The sequence below is a fragment of the Mauremys mutica genome, chromosome 2 (assembly GCF_020497125.1).
Source record: "Mauremys mutica isolate MM-2020 ecotype Southern chromosome 2, ASM2049712v1, whole genome shotgun sequence".
NCBI lineage: Eukaryota > Metazoa > Chordata > Testudines > Geoemydidae > Mauremys > Mauremys mutica.
The window spans coordinates 49,831,849-49,853,982 of NC_059073.1; the positions used below are offsets into that span (position 1 = coordinate 49,831,849).

General features: G+C 43.9%; 1 protein-coding gene across 1 annotated transcript in view; it reads right to left on the reverse strand.

Moving 5' to 3' along the window:
- Positions 1-14,705: 14,705 nt before the first annotated feature.
- Positions 14,706-22,134, reverse strand: part of CNBD1 (cyclic nucleotide binding domain containing 1) — a 291,253-nt gene continuing 283,824 nt past the window's right edge. Inside the window, exons 12-13 of the mRNA XM_045006943.1 lie at positions 17,290-17,349; positions 14,706-15,076 (exon numbers count right to left, since the gene is read on the reverse strand). Coding sequence (XP_044862878.1) covers positions 14,927-15,076; positions 17,290-17,349 — 210 coding nt within the window. The 3' untranslated portion in view covers positions 14,706-14,926. The remainder of the gene's footprint in view (positions 15,077-17,289; positions 17,350-22,134) is intronic.

The window sequence follows — 22,134 nt, forward strand, 5'->3', positions numbered from 1 at the left end:
CTGCTCAGCTTCTGCCTTGCCTGTTCAGCTGCTGCCTACAGAGCACAAGTATCCTGGTTTAAATTTCAGCTGATGTAACATGCAGGCCACTTCCATAGACTTCAATGGAAGCACTCACATGCTGAAAGTTAAGCACATGCTTCTGTACTTTTCTGTACTTTTAGGCCAGTGCACTCAGCACCTTGCAGGTTCAGGCTCAGACAGATACCCACTACCAGATGGAGTATCCACTAACTGTCTGACTGACAGTTTCCACCTTCTTTCTCCACCCCTCCAGCTAAGAAAAAGAAAGCATTTCCAGTCCAGAAGTGTTGCCAATATACATGTAAAATGTCCCAGCAAGTTCCTCATCACACACACTGCATTTTTCAAAATGTCAGCATTACCTGGACAGGATTACCTGTCTAGTTAACACCAGTTGACTAACTGGTAAATGTGCATTACAAAGATTAATGTTGGATCTATTTGCTCTTCATTTTTAAGAGCTTGTGGGTAGCCAAATGACCTCTGTAAACAATCAAGAACATTTTTTTAAAATAGAGTTACCAAGACCTCATTAAAACTGCCAGGAACTGTGCTTTAATGATCCATTTCCTTTCTCCTTCATACTACTTACAAGATATTTGCACATAACTAGAAGTGTTTGTTCATGAAACCAACTTCCTCCTCTTTCTTGGGTCACGCATTGGTGTCACATTCCCACGCTTGTGACATAATTCCTTGTATACTGATGAGTTCAAATGCATTGCTAACTTTTCTCCAGTTAAAACAGACAGTGAGCAATCCATTTGGAAAGTGCTGCAGTTGATTTAGGCTGTATGACTTTAACACTACAAGGGGTCAAACAGCTAAAAACCCCGGTAATGCTTTAGAATCCTATTTAGTGTTTCCAAAGCTTGTCTTTGACCAGTATTTTTAGTTTTAGGTAAAGGATTTAATGTACTGGTAAGAGGCCTGGAAATATCTTGTTAGCTAGCCGGGTAGTATTTACTGGGCTTGAAGGGCTTGCTGTAGTTATGGAGACCAATAGGGTCTTAGATCAAGTGGAAGAGATAAATGGTAAACAGATTATTACTAGTACTGGATGTATGTATATGAATGGGCTTCTATGGTTTTATTCTTCCCCACCCCTGTTTTTGCCCTGTGGCAGCCAGCATGGTTCATTGGATAGAACACTGGGATGGGCAGAACTCAGTTCTCTCTCTGGCTCTGCTACTGACCTGCTCTATGACCTTAGTTCCATCACTTCCTCTCTCTGCGCCTCTGCTTCCATTCTACTTTGGTGTCTGTACTCCTATGGGGAGGAGTTTAATTATCAGTGCAGTTATTTATGGGATCAGCTAGGAAAAGCCAGTATTTAAGTGAATAATATTTATTGTACTGAGTAATACAAACAACATATTGTTAATATCATAAAGGTACCTTAGTGTACTCTCATTGAAGCTGATTACATGTTTGATTGTGTCACAGAAGTGCCAGTGGGAGAGAACACACCATTGCCCAAGCTGGCTATTTTCCTTGCAGTGGAAGCTCCCAATAATAGCTGCATTCTCAGCCACTGGAGCTTTTGTAGCTGGGAATGGTATGTGAACCCTGGCCCGCTATTTTCTAGGAAATGCAGGTGAGAAGTCAAGTGGCTATTTAGTTTTTGTTTGTAATTGCTTAGATGAAAAAATGTGTCTTAAGAATTACTTTTATTCATGCAAGTGAATAGAAGGGTTTTCTACTCAAGCTGTATCACATATCAGTAAACACTTTGTTATGGTTTGGTATGAGGTTAATTGTTTGATTGTTTTCCTTTATGAATGAAGAAGCAGCTTTAACTCTTTTGGGTGAGGAACTTTGCATAACCTTTGCATAAAAAATGGTCTGTATCGAACAGGAATAGAAACATGGTACAGCTGGAGGAACTAGAGAAGCAGGCAAAGCCTGACTATGATTTTGGATTATAAGCATTTCTGCTCGTTTATAATTCAGATAATAGAGAATTCATTAATTCCAGCTGTGGCAATTTGTATTCTAATATATTTTGCTAAACATCTCTTTTTAAATCTTTTTTTTAATAAAGATCATTTTTATATATAAATTTGCCACAGTTGTTCAATGACACAGCTCAAAGTCTTAAAACTGATTTTATATACACACAGAGATACATACATACACATACATGAATACAGACAGACACACATATACATGTTTTATATACATATTAACAAACAGCTGGTTTAAATCTAATCTATGATTGCATTATACTTTTCCCTCCCTTTCTGTACCCTAAACAAATAAAATCAAACAACTGTAAACATAATGTTGATTTTTTAGAGGGAAAACTAATTCTGTAATGAAGTAGCTATGGTATATGTGCATCACTGATCTCTGCTGAATGAAATTAGAAAGAACGGGTTAATTGAATGTAATAGAACCTATACTGTTAACAGCTAATAGAGATTTTCCTTTAGTGCAGACATTTCCTGGAGATGCTCCTGAGATACTGTTAATGGTGCTACTGCAAACTCTCAGGCAAATGTATTAGTGGAATTAATAAAACATTGCTTCTTACTGCAAGGACGGTGCCCAAATCTAGGCATGGGTATGTAACAGATGGAAATGAGAAACAGGGAGGCCACAGAGGAGGAGGGCACAGTCATGAAGATGAGTGATAACCAAAGCTCGAACAAATACTTTAGCTGAAGGCTTAGCGAGAAATGAGCAGACTTTTTATATGCAGCAGGATTTGAGGACAGCCTGGATGTGTAGGGAGGAGAAATGGAAAAGCCAAAATGAACCCAAGCCTGTGCAGTGACAGAGATGGTTATGGCATTATCATCATCATCAACAACAGTAAAGCACTGGGTGTTTAGTAGGAAATGTAAGGAGCTCATTTTTAGCTATGTTTAATATGTTGACATGACAGGGCCTCTAGGAAGAGATACTGGGAAAACAGAAAGAGATGTGAGCCTAGATAAGACAGAGAGAAGCTAGAGATAGATGTGAGATTCATCAACAATGTATGGGTGTGTGTTAACTAATGATCTTAAGACCCACTGAATTAACATTATTGCTATTAAAGACTCCTAGCAAAGAAATGTTACTGAACAAATTCACAAAAGTAACTGAACTCTTGCATTAGCTATCTGGATAGAGAGGATTGACCTGACAATGAGGAAAAACTATTTTTCCTTCAAGTGGATGGTCAGCATTCTGTAGTAGGATATGTCACTTGGATTGCTTGAAAGATTGAACTGGAACTCAGCAATTCAATTGCATGGGGTTGGGGACGGGGGTGGGGATCCTCCTGGTAAACACATTACTTTTGGTACAGGCTACAAGCTTGTTAAGTTGATGCATGACTGAACCTGGATCCGGAACACTACACTGAGTACATGTTTGATCAGACCCTGCCTTGGCATCCTGGGGTGGATCAATTTTTCTGTCTAAGGTATCACTATCACTATGTTAGTTGAGTACCTGCAAAATTTCTGGTGACCCGCTAAACATAAGCGACTCTGTCCTATTTGTTGTGATCTGTGGGATTCTTTTGGACTTACGTGCTCATTCTGCATAAAAGGAAGGGTGGACGAGGTCAGCTCTAAGCAACTATCAGCTCATTGCTGGAAGAGAAATGGGTTGCTTGGGTTGGGGTTGTGTACAGACGCTATCACTTTAAATAAGCTTTACAAGGGGCAGGGTGGGGGGGTGTCTAGAAGGTTATTGTGCAGATTGTGGATTCTGAATACTTGTGAGGTGCTCTACAGCATTAAGTATTTAATTATCCCAGTGAAAATTGACCATTTCTGCAGCCATTGGAAACTTCCTTCTAGTGGGTCCTATTCCATTTCATGAAATGAACAGGGGAAGATTAAGGCTATAATTTTCAGAAGCACCTAAGTGACTTAGGAGCCTAAGTCCTGTTTTGAAAAATGATTAGGGCTCAGATTTTTAAAAATATTTAGGTAATGCTCAATTCAGGGTTGCAAGTGTAAGGGGACTAAAACTCAGTGGGAGTGTTTTGGGTGGCTAGCTCCCAATAACAAAAGAAAGGGGAAGGGTCAATGGGAAATCAGGAGCCTGAGACTGACAGTCCCCAGGAACAATGTGGAGGGGCCAGTGCTTCAGGTCAGCCTGATTGACAGGGCAGGCAGGCTAATCAGGGAGTCAGGAGGCCAGGGGATCCCGTCCTCCATGTGAGCTGGAATTGCCTGGGTCAGACAGAGTGGGGCCGAGCTAAGGAGAGAGCGGGGGCCCAAGCTGAGCTGGGGAGCAGAGCTGTGCCACTGAGTGGGGCCAGAAAAGCAGCCCAGGAAGCAGGTCAGGGCTGGCAGCAGAGTCAGAGAAGTAGCCCAGAGAGCAGACCTGTGCTGGGGGGAGAGCTGCAGCAACCAGAGCCAGAGGGGCCAGAGAAGCAGCGCAAGGAACTGGAGGCAGAGCAGCAGCAGCAGCGGCCATGCCGAGGCAGAGTGGAGCTGTAGCTGAAGCAGAGTGGAGCTGGAGCAGTCCGGAGCCGGGTGTGGTGAGCAGCTGGAGAGAGTGAGGGGGGCCCTGGGTAGTGGGCCCATCACAGGGAGATGTTCCCAGCCAAGGCGCCTGGCAGACCACACTTGGAGGGGGATTGTAACCCCGACGGGGCGGGGGCGACGCTGGGAAGAAGAGTCGTGCCACCTAAAGCCTCAGAGTGTGTGGCCACCGCCAAAGCAAGTGTCCGACTCGCAGGATCCCTGCAGCACAGCCAGGGCCTGAGAAGGCCTGGGAATGTGAGGAACAGACTGAACTGCCCTACATTCCAGAGATGCTGGCTGTGATGTCCCCGTGGCACAGAGTGGGGTGACGGGTTTTCTTTTAACCTTTCCCATTTTTTCCTTAATTTTTTCAATGTATTGCTGTTTAATAAATTGTATTGTCTTTGAACTGTGGTAATGATCAATGGGTCAGGGAAGCATCCAGTGCAGAGAGAGCACCCCAGAGTGGGGACACCCTAGCCCTTGCCCTAAGTGACCATGACAAGGTTGGGGGTCGAGCCCCCCAGGAATCCTGGGCTCAGCCTTGTTGGGGTTACAAGGACTCTGCCGCACAGGAGAGTGGAAGGGGAGCCCTTGAGGACAGGCAGGCCACTGGGTAAAGGAAGTGGGAATGAGGACTCAGATCCTTTCACTAGCTCACTTCACCGGGGTAGTGTATAAGCCAGGAAAGTTCCCCACAATAGTGGGACCATTCCCCCACTTACACAAGCCTATGTCTCTTTCAAACATGACTTAGGCACTTGGGCCCAGATCCTCCAAAGTATTCAGGCAGTAAATGCCCATTGCAATAATTGAATTCAATCGGAGTTAGATACCTCAGTAACTTTGGGGATCTGGGACTAAGTCACTTTTGAAAAGGATCCTTAGTCTCGTAAGTCAGTTAGGTGTTGCAACATTGAGCAAAAACATGCTTAAATGTTTTTTAAAAATCTGGGCCCAAATGATTACACTAAGGTAACTGAGGAGTCAGTATTAGAACCAAGAGTCCAGAGCAGGAGTTCTTTGGTCTCATTCCTGAGCGTAGTCCACTAAGCGAGGCTGTGTCTTGCATTACAGAGCTGCTCTACCCACTTGTGGCCAGAGGTTTTATTCGTTGCTCAGCAGAGAAGCTGGCTTAGCTGTAGGCAGCCAGCTGGAAGGGAATTAGCAGGAGCCAGCATCATCAGCATAAACCTGTTATTTCCCCCACCCCTCAGCCACAAATTCATTTGGGGTCTCCCACAAAATCACGGCCTCAGGGCCAGTGTTTGGTTGGTTATAGTGCATCACAGAAATAACTCCTGACCTTTAGGAACAATCAGAGTGACAAACTTTCAAACCTAGTGAGCAGTTATTTTTTCAAACCTATTTTTGCAAGGGCTGCAGGAAGCGGCGCGGACAGAGGGATGTGCTGGCCGCTGCTTCCCGCCACCCCATTGGTCTGGAGCGGTGAACCGTGACCAGTGGGAGCCACGATCGGCCAAACCTGTGGATGCAGCAGATAAACAAACAGGCCTGACCTGCCAGGGTGCTTACCCTGGTGAGCCGCATGTCAAAGGTTGCCGAACCGTGGACTACGGTAAGGAAGTAACTTTTTCTGAAAAATGAAAGCCAAGAGTTTTCTTGACACCATTTGCAAACCTATCATTGTGAGGATCAGTGATCCACAATACGCTGTATGCCAGCTTTGATGCCAAATTCTTTCTCTTGCTGAGATGTATTTAACTCAGTACTGTAAGGCAAATGCAGTTTCCATTTCCAAATTTAGATCTAAAATTCATTTGTAAGCACATATATATTTTTAACTAGTGTAACAGAAGTGAAGATGGCAAAAGTTTCATGCAGCTGAGACAGAATATGCCCACAAGAACAGTCAGAATAAAATCATAATAAGTCAGTAATACAGCAGGATCACAGTTGGATACATCTGACACAACTGAATAGGATTTTGTCAACCACTCATTTTGAATTTAGAGAACATTTTATTGCTCTGTGCTAATATTGAATCAGCTTTCCCCATATGCTCGCTTTCCGTTCAAAAACATATCAGGGAAATAAATGAAATGGAAAAAAATTCAAAGTCACATAGTCTATTCATTCTCCCCCACCCAAACGGCAAGACAGAGTCAAATAATGAAATGGAAAGCAATGATCGGGCAGTATCTGAGCTTCCAAGCCTGTGAAACTCAACTAGTAACATAGGCCAAGTCTACAATACATGGTAAGGTATGATTCCCCTGCATGTGCTCGTGCTAGTTCTCACCAAGCTAGCATGAGTATACATAGCAGTGTCACTGCGGTATTACTGGTAGGCAGAGCTGAGTTGTGTAAAGTACAAACCTACTTGAAACCGGTGGGTATGTACTTGGCCAAGCCATGCCTTCGCTGCTGCTAGCAGTGCTACAATGCCTACACTGCTCTTTCAAGCTAGCACACGTATGTGTACACAAGCAGGGGAATCACACACACAGCACGCAGTGTAGATGTAGCCACAGAGGGACTCACTTTCAGTGTTCCCCTCCAACCCCCACAACCATGGCAGAACAGCACCACCAATGCCCCCTCCCATCCAGCCTCAGAAGTAGTGGTTTGCCAGGGGGCAGCAGGGGGGAGTAGTTAAGAGGTCTGGTTCCCTGAAAGTGGATTAGGAGAAAGCATCTTCTAAAAAAGATGGGGAATGGGTTTGTGGTTCTTAATGTCTCGTGCAGCCTGGAGACAATCTCCTCTTTTCCGTACCCTTAACCTCATACAAGGAGAAGGTAATGAGGTCCCAGCCATACATCTGGGACCAGATTAATGGATAGGGAATTGATTGCAGCCCTTCATCAGATGGAACTGAGAGGTAAGGGGCTGATAGCAGCGCTCCACCAGGTGGAACAGAGTACAGTGGATGAGCTGCACTGGATGAGTTATTGCTAGATAGTTCCCAGATATGCTACTTAATAAAGTTGAGGCCCAGCTAAACTATATTCCTGGTGTCTATTTTACCAGGTATATAGAAATAATGTATTTGAAAGACATAACAAGTTGCAGTGTTACTGAGAGACTGAAGTGCACTTTTATTCATTTTGGTATTCTAGAACAACTAGTGACGGACAACAGGCCACAATTACCACAGCAGAATTTAAGTAATTCCAAATGAAATATTATTTTGATCATACTACTAGCACCTCACATTACCAGCAAGCGAATGGAGAGGCTGACACTCAGCCAAGAAAACCCTACAGCAGGAAGATCCATTCTTTGCTCTTCTGAGTTACAGATCAACACAGTTGCAGCTACTGGATATAGTCCAGCACAACTCCTGATGGGAAGACAATTCAGAACCACTGGTCCAACTTCAGAAAAGAATCCATCTCCAAAGTGGTCAGATATGTGGAGAGTAATTAAATTAGATAAAAAGCCTAAACGAGCTTATGAACACTTTTACAACAGACGTCACTCAGAGAACTGCCAGGTCTGTCAAACTGGATGAACAACTGCAGCTGTCAAAAAACAAAAACAAAAAAAACCCAACAACAACAACAAAAAACCTTAGTGCCCAGACCATGTATGATTGAGACCGACAGTGAAGAGCTCAGCAGAAATCGTCAACAGTTACTGTTTATTCCTCAGAAAAAGCAATCAAAAGAGAAAACTCTACAAATGGCAGATGCAGAACAAGACGACAATGACTCAAGGATTCTGGGCCAACCACAGCCAGTTGTTGCAACTAATGGACAGCAAGATGATCAAGTTATTATGCTTTCAGATCATGTAATTAGAAAACCAGTACAATTCAGAGACACCTAGCAGACTAATACGTACTGAACTTCCAAGACAGCATAATAGTGTAAATATTGTAAATGGTAAGAATGTAGAATTTAAAGGGGGAGATGTAATGGAATGCTAATCCATATTTTGCTGTTCAGCTATGAGGTGTAAAATACCTTATTTAAGCTAACCTCAGCCATACCTGGGAGAGCATTAAAGGCTCTTATGATGAACATATCTGGTGTGTATCTTGTTCAGAAGCAGGCTCTGTAGCCATATCTGGTAAAGGAATGAGATATCCCATAAGTCATTCCAGCACCTATTGGTTTTAAAAAGTCATTCAGTCTGTCTTTGTCTGTATTCTTAAGTAGGTTAGGGCAATTCTGTCAGAGACTGCAGGGGGAACGTAAATACATATCTTCTAGCATTAATTCAAATGCACATTTGATATGCTTGATGTACAGTTACTAAATAGTTGCTAAATGTTTGCTTCAAAAACAGGCCATTTGAATTAAAAAAGCCAAAGACATTGGTAAAAGAGCTATAGATTCATTGCTTGGACAGATAACAACTCAGTTATGAAAAATTATGAATACTACAACTGACTTCCATAATAATTTTGATTTAAAATATGTGGCTTCTATTGGCAAAAAATTGGCTTGCATAATAATTTTGATCTAGAATGTGTGGACCAAAAAAATAAAAAAGTTTTCAGCTGATGCATTAAGTTGTGGACCAATTATCAAGGTTCCTATTATTCACTATATAGTTTATAAACCCCTATGCTAATAACACCAGTTAATGATTCATCACAATAATTTTCCTTTTAAAATAGCAGTTCATTCAAATTAAATATCAAACTCCCTGACATTCCATTGCAGCATATCATGGTATCTGTTGGCAAATAAGATAAATGACTTATCAGGGATATTAAATGACATACCCTGTGGGAGATTTTACACTCAGGCTGTAGCTATCCAGATTTGCCAAGCAACACATCAATTTCCTCCTCTCTGACAATGTGTTTAATCTGTGTTTTTTCACAGTGGGTTTTAAAATAAGCAATTAGAAGACACAATGTTTTCTTCAGATTGATGTATTATGTACTAAGACACAACTGACCTTCAAAGCATGATAGGTATCAGGAAACAGCAACTGTTCTTAAGCTCCTAAAACACTGGGATAAACTCATGTGCCACATAGAATACTTTTAACCAGAAATGTTATTTTAGTAAGAAGATGACCTTGCTTGTGTTCTTTTTCCAGATCAACTGCAAGTAAATGTTTTATGTTATATTAATAGTTAGTCTGGACTTCCAGACCAATGTCAGAAACTTGTGCTCAACAGATTTTGTTGGATAAGAGTTGAACTTCATGTTTTATTTATGAAGCTGCCTTGCTTATACAGTTTATAAAATATGCGAAAAAGAAGGGTTTCCTTTTTCACCTCTCTCCTGAATCTTGACTTAACTGATATGTGAACACCTGCAAAAATGAATAAAATACATAGACGTGTAGTGAGTAATGTGAGCTTTGAGAGGGAAACGAACAAAGGATTATTAGAGAATGATGGCCAAGAATTCTCATGATATATCAACTCTCTAGAGTTACCAGGGATAAGCAGAGGATACAGTTCTTGGGAGTATGATTCAAGCCCTTCCACCTGGAGTTAGATGTCTTAAGGTGTTAAAGCAGGCAGGCTGCAAAAAGTTACACCATTTGAAAAGCTACTGGCTTTGGCCTTTGTGTGTCTTCAATGGAAGATCTCCAACCCTCATCTTAGACATAATTAAATCTGTCTGATGGACAACAAATCCAGTTTGGAGAAATTGTGTCAAAATGGCTGGTTTTGGATCAATAAACTAAAGTTTTTGATTTGGGTCTCTCTCTCTTTCTCGCTCTCTCTCCCTCTAGAACTATCTAGAGAGCTGAGGACCTTGCATACCATCCCCTAGAACAATCCTTGAAGCTGATGCATCTCCACTAAATACCTTGGCTTCAACAAACCAGCATTTTGCCTTGAAATCCCATTTTGTCAAAAAAGTTTGGACCAGCTCTAGATATAATTAATAGTTTTACAAAATGATGGTTTGGGATGGCATTTTACCATGAATTTACCCACTGCCAGTTTGCTGTACTGACCACTGTGCTAGGAGGTTAAAACCAAGGCGCTACCAACTCACTGCCTCTGTCACCCAACTGCGCAGGTGGCAGATGTAGCAGACAGACAGCACTTAGTTACTCCTCCACACTGAGACCCAAGGTCCAGGCAGTCAGTGAAGGGGTGGAGGGAAAGTTTTAGTTCCCCTTTTGCCTGTGTGTGTGCATGTATCTGGCCCTGGGACATTAGAGGATCCAACATTAAGGCTTAGGAGCCCTCCATCTTACAAGTTATGATCTTAAAAGAAAGTTAAATTAAAATGTCATGACTGAATGCTGTATTAAGAATGATGGAGCACCGATACACTCCTTTATCCTTTCCTGTTTGTAACAGATTTTTTTCCATATGAGTCAATCTCACTTCTTGAACTAACATGAGAAAAATAGTATAAAGTGGTCAGAGGCATCATGCCTATGCCTTCTGATATTACTGGAGGGTTATTTCCCCCTTCAAATTCACTTCTTTAGCTTGGTTTTCATACAGACAAATACTTAATTGATTGAACTCTGTTGGAAGGTCTTATGTTCCGAGGCCCCATAAAACATTATTTGGATTTCCCTGTATTTAACAATTTGGGATGGTCTGGTATTTATAGAAATGTATAATAAATCTCCTCTTGGAACAAATACCTTTGTGGAAATTGGGCATTCGATCTCACTAGTGCCATACCTATTACAAAATGGAACTCTTGCTGGGTTTCATTACCTTGGATGTTACACTTTGCTCATCTCTGAAATACAATATAATCTGTTTCCATGAATGTGTTTCACATCATTTCCGTTGTTCATAATGAAGTGTAAACCAGAGCATTATATTTGCGTTAATGTGACCATGAAGGAATTAGATTTGTTTATGTGGCATTATCAAGTCGTACAAACTTTCTAATCTAACATTCTGACTTTGATTGTATCTCACTTCACTGGGCTGCCAAATTACTAAGGATTAAATCTTAGCCCTCGTGGGGATAAAGTAAAAACTAAAATTTCTGCAACCTAAATTAATAATAGTAATAATAATAATAATCTGTATATGGATTTCTGTTCCTGCATGCAGGTACATTAAGCAAAACATGAATAGATCTATAATCAAAGAAACAGAAATGCTGTCAAGTATACTGCAATGGTCTCATAGCCTGGCATCTGAGAAAGGAGAAGATAAAATGAAAAGCTGTACTGCTAACCAAGAAACACAGTGAGACCCCCAGACCTGTTTTAACTACATCTTTTTACATTTAATAAAAATAGTAGCAGCCATATCTCTCCATCTGCGAAGACCTACATCATGTTGGAAGCAACATGTGACAAAGATCCCAAAATGAGGGACACACACACACACAAAAGACATGCAGTAGTCTTATAACACGATGTGATTCTCGCCTTTAATGTCAGTGACTCTTTCTACAAACCACAGTTTCACAGTTCTTTATTTCAGATGTAAATGATTTTCAAAGATGAAAATGAGGGGCCACCAATTGTGTGTGGAATGTTGGTGCCTTTGGGACTGAAATAAGTGATGTATCTCAAAATGAGGGACAGTTAACTGTCCATATATATAGGTATATATATAGGTATGATAACTTGTGAACTGTATTATTCTATTGCAAATCTGACTATATTATGTACTCCAAAAGACTGTCAAATACCTACTCTACATTCTGTGTTCCTTTACTTCATAGTGGGAAACGAATGAGGCTTGTAACCTACATAGATTGTAAGCATGTTATTTACATTCAGATCACTGTTTGTTATGTTAATATTGATACATTTTTATATCTGATGCCATTTTTAGTTGCACTGTCTGTCAGGCAGCATCAATTTATGTGTTCTATCCGGTTACATTTTGTAATGAGTAAAAGTGTTAAAATGTTTTTTTATAACATTTTCAATGAAAACATATTTAAATTTGGCAGATTAATACTTTTTAGAAATATGTCTTTGCTGTAGAGAAGGCAGAGTAGGTTTGAAATGAAGAGGTTCTTTCCAACCAGTAGTTATGGAGTTAATGTTTCAACAGACTACAAAATGGTATCATGTCTACTGATATTTTCTGTCATTTCAAGGGTAGGAAGGTGGACAAAAGGTTGAAACCTGTGTGGTTATACCAGAAAGGGTGGTGGTACTGTAATAGTCAAATTTTCAAATCTCACATCTTAATTGTACTCTTAAAATAGGCTTTTATGATTGTGGACAGGTGATAGTGTGCACAAAACCTTAATTTATAAGCCAAATAGGAATAATTTTGTACCACTTCCCAAAGCAGTTATTCAGGCACAACTCCCATTACATACAGAGGAATAAAAGTGTATATAGGGCCTCCATTTGAGAGGCTGCTTCCAGCTGTGTCTACAATTTTGCAGTTGCACTTAATTATGGACTCACTTAACAGAATTTAGAAGTCTAATCACCTGATTTTGAGGAGAAATCTAATAAATATCTATGTAGTATGAACTGCACTTTCAATCAAATGCATGTGCAAATTTGCCGACATTTCTTGCAGGCAAGGAATTATGCCTACTATCAGACGATGAGTTGGGAGACCCTTTTAAAATTAGGGCCACTGGGTAAAAAATCTGAGATCCTAACAATTTCCTATTCAAGCAAAACTTCTTACAGGTAACATAATCACTAGTAGCAATTTCCCCAAAACCGAACGTCTTTGAAGGACCTAAGTGCATCAAATATTATTCCAAATATAAACTGAATCAGGTAAAATGTCATGCAAACTACAAGCAGGGGAACCCCATTTCTTAGATTATTTTTTCTGACAGCTAATTTTAAAGGCATCTAAGATTTTGATTATTGTAACTCCCATACTGAACAACTGCTCTACTGAAAAGCCATTTAGCTCACTGTCTCACTCTCTATGGGCCAGATTCTGGCTGGTTCCTGCACAGGCAAGACAGGGATGGCATGCACTTGTATGCTCCTGCACAGGGGCTGGCAAGAATCCTGCTGGGGACAGCAGTTCTTAATACTTGCTGTCACCAATGTAGGTGCAGAGGCAGTTGCAAGCAATCACCCAATCAGGTGTACCCTCATTAGGGATGTGAAATCCACCACTCCAGCATTCAAACCCTGGGAACTGCCAGAAGGAACCCTGGCTAACTCATCCAGAATTCCTCCTGGGAACCACAGTGGTAATGCAGCCCCTCTGCATTTGTTTTCATTGTACCTCTAGCAAGCACATGGCAAATGAAAATCGTTGGGAGGAGAGGGTATTTCTGTACCCCCTTTGCCATCATTTCAAACTTTGCAGTTGTAGATCCCAGATGAACAGGCACTATCCAGTCTAGCATCCCAATGCTGTCAGTATGCAGAACTACCACAGAGGCAGGAATTCTACTTTCAAACTATTAATAAAGATAATAGCTACTCACTGATCCAGTGAATAATCAAATTCCAGTTTTTGATTACAGCAATACTACAAAGGCCAGGGAAAATCCCTCAATCATGCTGCAAGTTCTTCACAATCCACTGAATATAAATTATTCTTTTGGCATAAAGATTCAAAAGATCCATACATGAATCTTCATTTATAAAGTAGTGAGGGAAGGGTGTGAAACAGTTGATGTCTGAGGCAAAAGTAAGGGTAGAATTAACATCCTTTGGGACTTCAAGGGGTTTATGTTTGTGTTGCAGGGCTGGCCAAGAAATAGGTTGGTTCTCAACTCCCTATCCCTTTCATCACCTTTCTTGATGTTGATGGCTCTTTTTCCTATCCTGTATGCTTTCTGATAAAGTCATCCTATCTCAGGGGATCCCCTGGTGGGCAGACATGTCTCTTCTCGGGCACATTTCTACATCTGCGCTGGGTACTGGCACAAGTCTTTTCCAATATTGTATACACACTACACTGAGTTGCTCCTCATGGGATGTTCCAGTGTTTGACAGAACAAAACTGAGTTCTTCACTAGGATTGCAAGGAGAAAGGGAGGGACATGGAAGTCTCAGGAAGATAGAGGCATAGAAGGCAGTTGGAAGAAGTAAGGTGAGACTGCAGGGAAGCTGTGGATGGACAAAAATACCTTATGCTTAGAATATCACACAAAAGTCTTTTGCTCCAAAAGAGAGCTATAAATAGCACAATTCAGTATCTGTACAACTATGTACAAATATGTTCTTCTACGCAGGGAACCATACCCTTTTTCTTTACTATTGTTTTCAATGAGGAAAAACTAGGCTAATTAAATGTGCTTTGTTAGGAAGCCAGAATCCTCTTATTCCTGGAGTTTGTAATAACCTGTTAAAACTGTCCTCAGGGTAACTCAATGTTAAGAAAAAGATGTACTTGCTTGTTTTATTTCTTCCATCACAAAAAGATTAAATGGGTCATAGTGCAGGAAACAGGCGGGTAGGGAGAAGGAAGGGTTGCCAAGCCAAAATAATTAACAGCTGCATGCTGGTGTACAGAAACAAACAGGGTGGGCGAAGGATTTAATCTAGGAAGGCTGCTGGAAGAGCTCAGAGGGAGAGGATTGATGAAATGACTGTTGGCTTACACCGAAGTCCCCAGCCTCTCATACACTGCTGTCACTCAGACAGCAACTCAACGATGCTTGGTCTGTCGATTTTTCCCCCCTCTTGGCAGGATGACTCCACTCATGTGTCCATTTCCCCAAACCAGGGCTAATTCCATTGTGAAACAATATATCCTGCACCATCTTGTTCTGACAAGAGAAAAATAATGTATTAAAGAGAATGGAAAAGTAACTATACACAAGCTTAAAAGAGGGGATACCATTTAATATATAGCCTCAACACAAAGCAAATTCTGATCCATTACAGCCAATTAACCTCATTAATTTCAGTGTATATGAAGCCTGGTGGCCTGGTTCTCCTTTCACTTGCTCTGGTGTAAACTGGCAGTAACCCTTTTGAAACACACTGAGATACACCGGTATAAAGCCAGTGAATGTGAGTGGAGCCCCTGGGACTTTTATTTGATTTCAATAAGACTGTATAGATGTAATTGAGTGGGGAAGCTGGTCCAGAATCTACAGGTCTGTATTAGAGATCACAAAGAGTGCATCTACACAATCAAACATCTGGGGCTGGCCTGGGTCAGCTGATTCAGGCTAGCAGGGCTTGAGCTTCAGGGCTGTAAAATTGCTGTATAGACGTTTGGGCTCAGGCTGGAGGCCAAGCCCTAGGACCCAGCTGTGAAGATCAGATCCAGACCTGAATTCTCCTGGGGAGTTTGGAGCCATCTTTATGGTTTGTTGCTATTTACAAAGAACTAGAAAACAGATTGTTTCCATTTAATTAACAAAAACATCTCTAAGAGATATTTCCATATGGGACAAAGGCAGAAACATGAATATTCTGCTAAACATATTGAAGTTTGTTTGCTGTCATTGTATCAGTATGAGGGGAGGGATAGCTCAGTGGTTTGAGCACTAGCCTGCTACACCCAGGGTTGTGAGTTCAATCCTTGAGGGGGCCACTTAGGGATCTGGGGCAAAAAATTGGTCCTGCTAGTGAAGGCAGGGGGCTGGACTCAATGACCTTTCAAGGTCCCTTCCAGTTCTAGGAGATTGGTATATCTCCAATTATTTTTTTATTTTATTTTTTTATTTAATCAGAATGTTAAATAGTGTATATGGTATGTACTGTAAATTCTGATTAGAAGCGAAACTCTGAAGTTTGGTGAATAATGAACCACAGTGAGTTGTGTCCTTTCTTTCTGAGTCTTGTAGCAGGCAGCTAAAACATAGAATATTGTGAAAGTGTGATTGAATTATTCAACTGGAAAAAAAAAGACTATCTATTTATTATTGGTATTTCTACAGCACTTATTGCTATGCTGTCTAAAAACTATGTGATCTAAACTTTCTCACTTTTTACTATTAAACTAATTTAGTTTTTTATAATGCATCTGCATTTGATCTTCATATTACATGAAGGGAAAACTTTGTAAGATTGATTGCTAACAAGAAAGTAAGAGTCAGTATAGTTTGTTTTTTTTTAAAGAAAGAAAAAGAAAATATAGCATTTTCAGTATCTCAAAAATGCCCTACAGTCACCAGCAGGACATCTGTTAAAAATCTAGCACTGTCTTGATCACATAGGGACATCTGAACACTTTAATGCAGAGCAGTGATAACACCTGCTAACAGATTAAACACATTATGTAGTGTTTTTTCAATAATATGTTGTACTCTACTGAAATTTCATTTATCTTCTCATTTAGCTGCAGCTTTTATCAAAAAATAAATGGTTTAGGGACAGGACTGGAGGAAAGCAAAAGCATCCTAGTGCGGTGAAGAGTAATGAGATCTGATGTTCATCTGCAAGTTGGAGAAGGTTGTAGGACAGGGGTGACTGCATTTTGGCAACCACAAACTACAGTCCAATAAGGATCCATATAAATTTAACTGACTAAGCAGCTGACTAATTGCTGCATAAACAAAATTGGAGATTCTTTATCTTATTTCTATACCTACCTAAACCACATCTGCATATCAGTACACAAATAGAAGAACATGAATATTCTTAAATTGATCACTGCATACTGTACTGATTGTTTGGGGTTTTTTTTAATTACCATGGGTATTTGTATTATTACTTGGAAATGAATTCATGCATTTTAAAAAGAAGTTTGTTTTTTTTAAATCTGAAGGATATTTCTCCCCAAATTACATTCACTTTAAAGTAGCTCAAATTTTCTTCTAAGCAAGACGGTACCCCTTTAATTCCACCACAACTGCAAAAAGATGCATCTGAAATTCTTTAGTTATTAAAATTTCTATTAATATTTTAATTATATTAAAATGGATTTTTCTAAGGCTTCATGAAACTACTCATTATACAGGCCATTTCACATGTATGGAAAGATGCTAAGTAAGAGCTCTCCAATGTTATAGTTTATATATTGTAGTACCTTGACACTCTGCCATTCTTTGTGTTTCTCTTTATTTATATATTCAAAGTTGATCTCATCCTGCATGAAAACAGAACAATGCTGATTAGCTAAGTCAATGTTTTTTCAATTATTTAGTCTTTTGTGGCCTATTTTCAATAACTACCTAATTTTATAATCCTCTCAAGACTGTATGATTTAATTTATATACTCCTACACAGAATACATCAGTGCAAACAATATGAAAATAAATATTCTTAGTTACAGAAACAGGAGTATTGAATAACTGTTCTCTAATAAGACTACGAATGTTCCTCTCACGGGGAGACACAGGCTGACTCAAGAATCCCAGCTCATTAGGACAATTTTCCCCCACAACATTTTTTTTTTAAACACTGGTAACTTCACACAGAACCCAGTTCAAGAAGCTGGAATCTTCTTCTCTTACTGCAGAAATCTAGAGGGAGACAGAACCTAAAAGTGCCTTCTACACAAAAAATGAGTCACTTCCATAGGCGCCGACTTATATGGGGCTCTGGGGCTTTAGCCCCATGAATAAATCCCAAGCAGGGGCTCTGCCCCACCAATGTTTTTTCTCCCCTGCTTGGAGCGCCCCCCCGCCGCTGCCGCCGCCGCCGCCGCCGCCAGGGCTGCCCAGAGCCCTTTAAATCCCAGCCGCGGCTGGGAATCAGAGGGCTCTGGGCTGCCTGCTGCAGCGGGAAGCCCAGAGCCCTCTGATTCCCGGCTGCGGCTGGGATTTAAAAGGCTCTGGGCTCCCCGCGGTTGCAGGCAGCCCAGAGCCCTTTAAATCCCAGCAGCGGCTGAGATTTAAAAGGCTCTGGGCTCCCCGCGGTTGCAGGCAGCCCAGAGCCCTCTGATTCCCGGCAGTGGCTGGGATTTAAAGGGCTCTGGGCTGCCCGCCGCAGCAGACAGCCCAGAGCCCTCTGATTCCCGGCGGCGGCTGGGATTTAAAAGGCTCTGGGCTGCCCGCCGCAGCAGACAGCCCAGAGCCCTCTGATTGCCGGCCGCGGCTGGGATTTAAAGGGCTCTGGGCTGCCTGCAACCGCGGGGAGCGCAGAGCCTTTTAAATCCCAGCCGTGGCTGGGATTTAAAGGGCTCTGGGCTGCCTGCAAACGCGGGGAGCGCAGAGCCTTTTAAATCCCAGCCGCGGCTGGGATTTAAAGGGCTCTGGGCTGCCTGCAAACGCGGGGAGCGCAGAGCCTTTTAAATCCCAGCCGCGGCTGGGATTTAAAGGGCTCTGCGCTTCCCGCTGCGGCGGGGAGCCCAGAGCCCTTTAAATCCCAGCCGCGGCCGGGAATCAGAGGGCTCTGGGCTGTCTGCTGCGGCGGGCAGCCCAGAGCCTTTTAAATCCCCGGCCGGGAATCAGAGGGCTCTGGGCTGCCCGCTGCGGCGGGGAGCCCAGCCCTCTGATTCCCGGCCGCGGCTGGGATTTTAAAAGCTCTGTGGTCCCCGCAGGTGCAGGCAGCCCAGAGCCCTTTAAATCCCAGCCGCGGCCGGGAATCAGAGGGCTCTGGGCTTCCCGCTGCAGCAGGCAGCCCAGAGCCCTCTGATTCCCGGCCGCGGCTGGGATTTAAAGGGCTCTGGGCTGCCTGCAACCGCGGGGAGCCCAGGCCTTTTAAATCCGAGCCGCGGCCGGGAATCAGAGGGCTCTGGGCTCCCCGCCGCTGCGGGCAGCCCAGAGCCTTTTAAATCCCAGCCGCGGCCGGGAATCAGAGGGCTCTGGGCTGCCCGCTGCGGCGGGGAGCCCAGAGCCCTCTGATTCCCGGCCGCGGCTGGGATTTTAAAAGCTCTGGGCTCCCCGCGGTTGCAGGCAGCCCAGAGCCCTTTAAATCCCAGCCGCGGCCGGGAATCAGAGGGCTCTGGGCTTCCCGCTGCAGCAGGCAGCCCAGAGCCCTCTGATTCCCGGCCGCGGCTGGGATTTAAAGGGCTCTGGGCTGCCTGCAACCGCGGGGAGCCCAGAGCCTTTTAAATCCGAGCCGCGGCCGGGAATCAGAGGGCTCTGGGCTCCCCGCCGCTGCGGGCAGCCCAGAGCCTTTTAAATCCCAGCCGCGGCCGGGAATCAGAGGGCTCTGGGCTGCCTGCTGCGGCGGGGAGCCCAGCGCCCGCGGGGTCCCGGCCGCGGCTGGGATGTTAAAAGCTCTGGGCTCCCCGCGGGTGCAGGCAGCCCAGAGCCCTTTAAATCCCAGCCGCGGCTGAGAGTTAAAGGGATCTGGGCTCCCCGCCGCAGCGGGCAGCGCAGAGCCCGCTGATTCCCGGCTTCGGGTGGGATTTCATCGGGTCTCAGCTCCCGCCGGTTGCTGGCAGCCCAGAGCCCAAGGGCTGCGGGCTCCCCGCGGGTGCAGGCAGCCCAGAGCCCTTTAAATCCCCGCCGCGGCTGAGATTTAAAGGGTTCTGGGCTCCCCGCCGCAGCGGGCAGCCCAGAGCCCTCTGATTCCCGCCCCGGCTGGGATTTAAAAGGCTCTGGGCTCCCTGCGGTTGCAGGCAGCCCAGAGTCCTCTGACTCCCAGCCGGGCTGGGAGTCAAAGGGCTCTGGGATCCCCGCGGCTGCCAGCAGCCCAGAGCCCTTTGAATCCCAGCCTCTGTCCGCTGATTGCCCCCTCCCCAGACCCCCGCCCCCACTGCCCCTGGTCCTTGTTCCCCAATTACCCCCTCCGAGACCTGCCCCTAACTGCCTCAGCCCCTATCTAAGCCTCCCTTCTCCTTGTCCCCAACTGCCCCCTCCTGAGACCCCACCCAACTTCCCCCCCGCAGGACCGCACCCCCTACCTGTCCCCTGATAAACCTCTTAGACTCCCATGCCTATCCAATTGCTGCCTGTCCCCTGACTGCCCCTTCGAACCTCTGCCCCATCCAACTCCCCCTGCTCCTTGTCCCTTGACTGCCCCCCGGAACTCCCTACCTCTTCTCCAACCCCCAAACCGCTTACTGTGCCACTCAGACCAGCGTATCTGGCTCCATGCAGCTCCAGACAGTTGCTGCCATGCTCCCCCATGGAGCCCACAGCCCTCTCCCACCCCCAGCACCTGCCTTCCAGATTTGAACACCTCAAAATTCAGGAGTGCTCAAGCTCGGTTTGGGCAGCTTTTACTTCATTTCTCCCAAATCAGTTTCCCCTGCAAGGTGCCAACTGAAGGTGTTGGAGAACAGAGAGATCAGGTGGCCTCCTAATGCCTGGAAAAGAGACAAAGGCCGGAGGAGGAGTGTCAGTGCCTGTGCGGACTTCTGGGAAGTGCACGGTGTGGAAGGGGATGCTGTGATGCTTTGGAACATCTCCATACAAAGCCAGTCAGGACTCTGGGGGAGCCTCCTCTCTCGGAGCATACTGTCTCCAGGGCAAGAAGCTTACACCTTCCTGGGTCTGACCTCGGAGCATTCAGCATGCCCTTCCACGTCATGCACTTTCCAAAGTGAGTCTGCCCAGGCTGGTCCTGGGCAACCAGAGGTCGCTGCACCCCAACTCTGCAGTCAGATGTGACTCTCAGCCAGACAGTAAAACAGAAGGTTTATTAGATGACGGGAACACAGTTTAAACAGAGCTTGTTGGTACAGAAAACAGAACCCCTCTGTCAGGTCCATCTTGGGGGGTGGGGAGCCCAGAACCAAGTTCTGGGTCTCTCCCAATTTCCCCAGCCAGCTCCAAACTGACACTCCCTCCTCTGGCCTCTGTGTCTCTTCTGGACAAGGAGGCCACCTGATCTCTTTGTCCCCAACACCTTCAGTTGGCATCTTGCAGGGGAAACTGAGGCACCCACACAGTATTCAGAGAAAATATTAAGAACATTCCCACTTCATCACAACAGATGCAACAAAATATAATACCGTATATTGAAGTAGGCAAGTGCTGCTTCTGACTTTCCACTTTTAATTGACCCTTGTAATCTTGTGGCGCTGACGCGTTGTAGCTTCATTTTATATCGGCTTACAGGGCGGGAGCGGGGGGGCACCACCATTTTGGGCCCCACCAAAAATTATACAAACCTGCCGCCTATGGTCACTTCAGTTTGGGGTTAGGCCAAACAGTCGTCTAGCTAACTTGCCCCTAAATCCTTGTGCATAGTGATGACATCCTGATAGATTTGGGGCACTTTTTATTTATCTATTGCATGCATGCCCACAATACAGTACTGAGACTGGCTCTGCTCTGGAGCCCTGAAAGAAATACTAACAGACAAAACAAATAATCAGTCTGACTTTGATGAGTAGGAACTGACAGAGGAGCTCACCACTTGCAGCAATGCCGGAATCTCAAGTCCACATGACCTGAGGGGAAGTTCCCTGAGCGGTTTTATGGAGGAGATAGGCAAATAGACCTGGGAATGATCTCTGAGGTGCATACATCTCACAAACCTGCTGTCAGTTTCACTGGTTCATATGGCCAGTGGTTCCTTCAGGTAGCCAGTCCGGTGGTGTTTACAAAAACAAGGACAAGGCTGTTTTCTGTAAAACTATCAGGCCCTGAAAAGGGGGAGTATTCCTGGTTAATGAGCAGACACGTTTACCTTGTTTATTTATTAAAAACTTAACTTGCATTGCTCATACTAATGCAGAGTAGGGTGTTGATCATAGTGGGTAAGAGACAGTATGAGGAGAGAGGGGATAAGAGTCAGTGATGGGGGGGATGGTCCTCGGGCAGTGAGGGTGAAAGGTTTTGCAATCCCAGCAAAAATGATAAGGTGGCCTACCCAGAACCTTAGCTCCTAGGCAGTCCAAAATTGAGAAACACACAAATAGAGCCCAAGGAGCTTGCCAAAGGCTACAGGGAAAGAGTGTGAAAGTTAGGATTAGAATTCTGGAGTTCCTGGCTACAGGCCCATACGCAATCCACTGTCGCTTATTCTAGAGTTA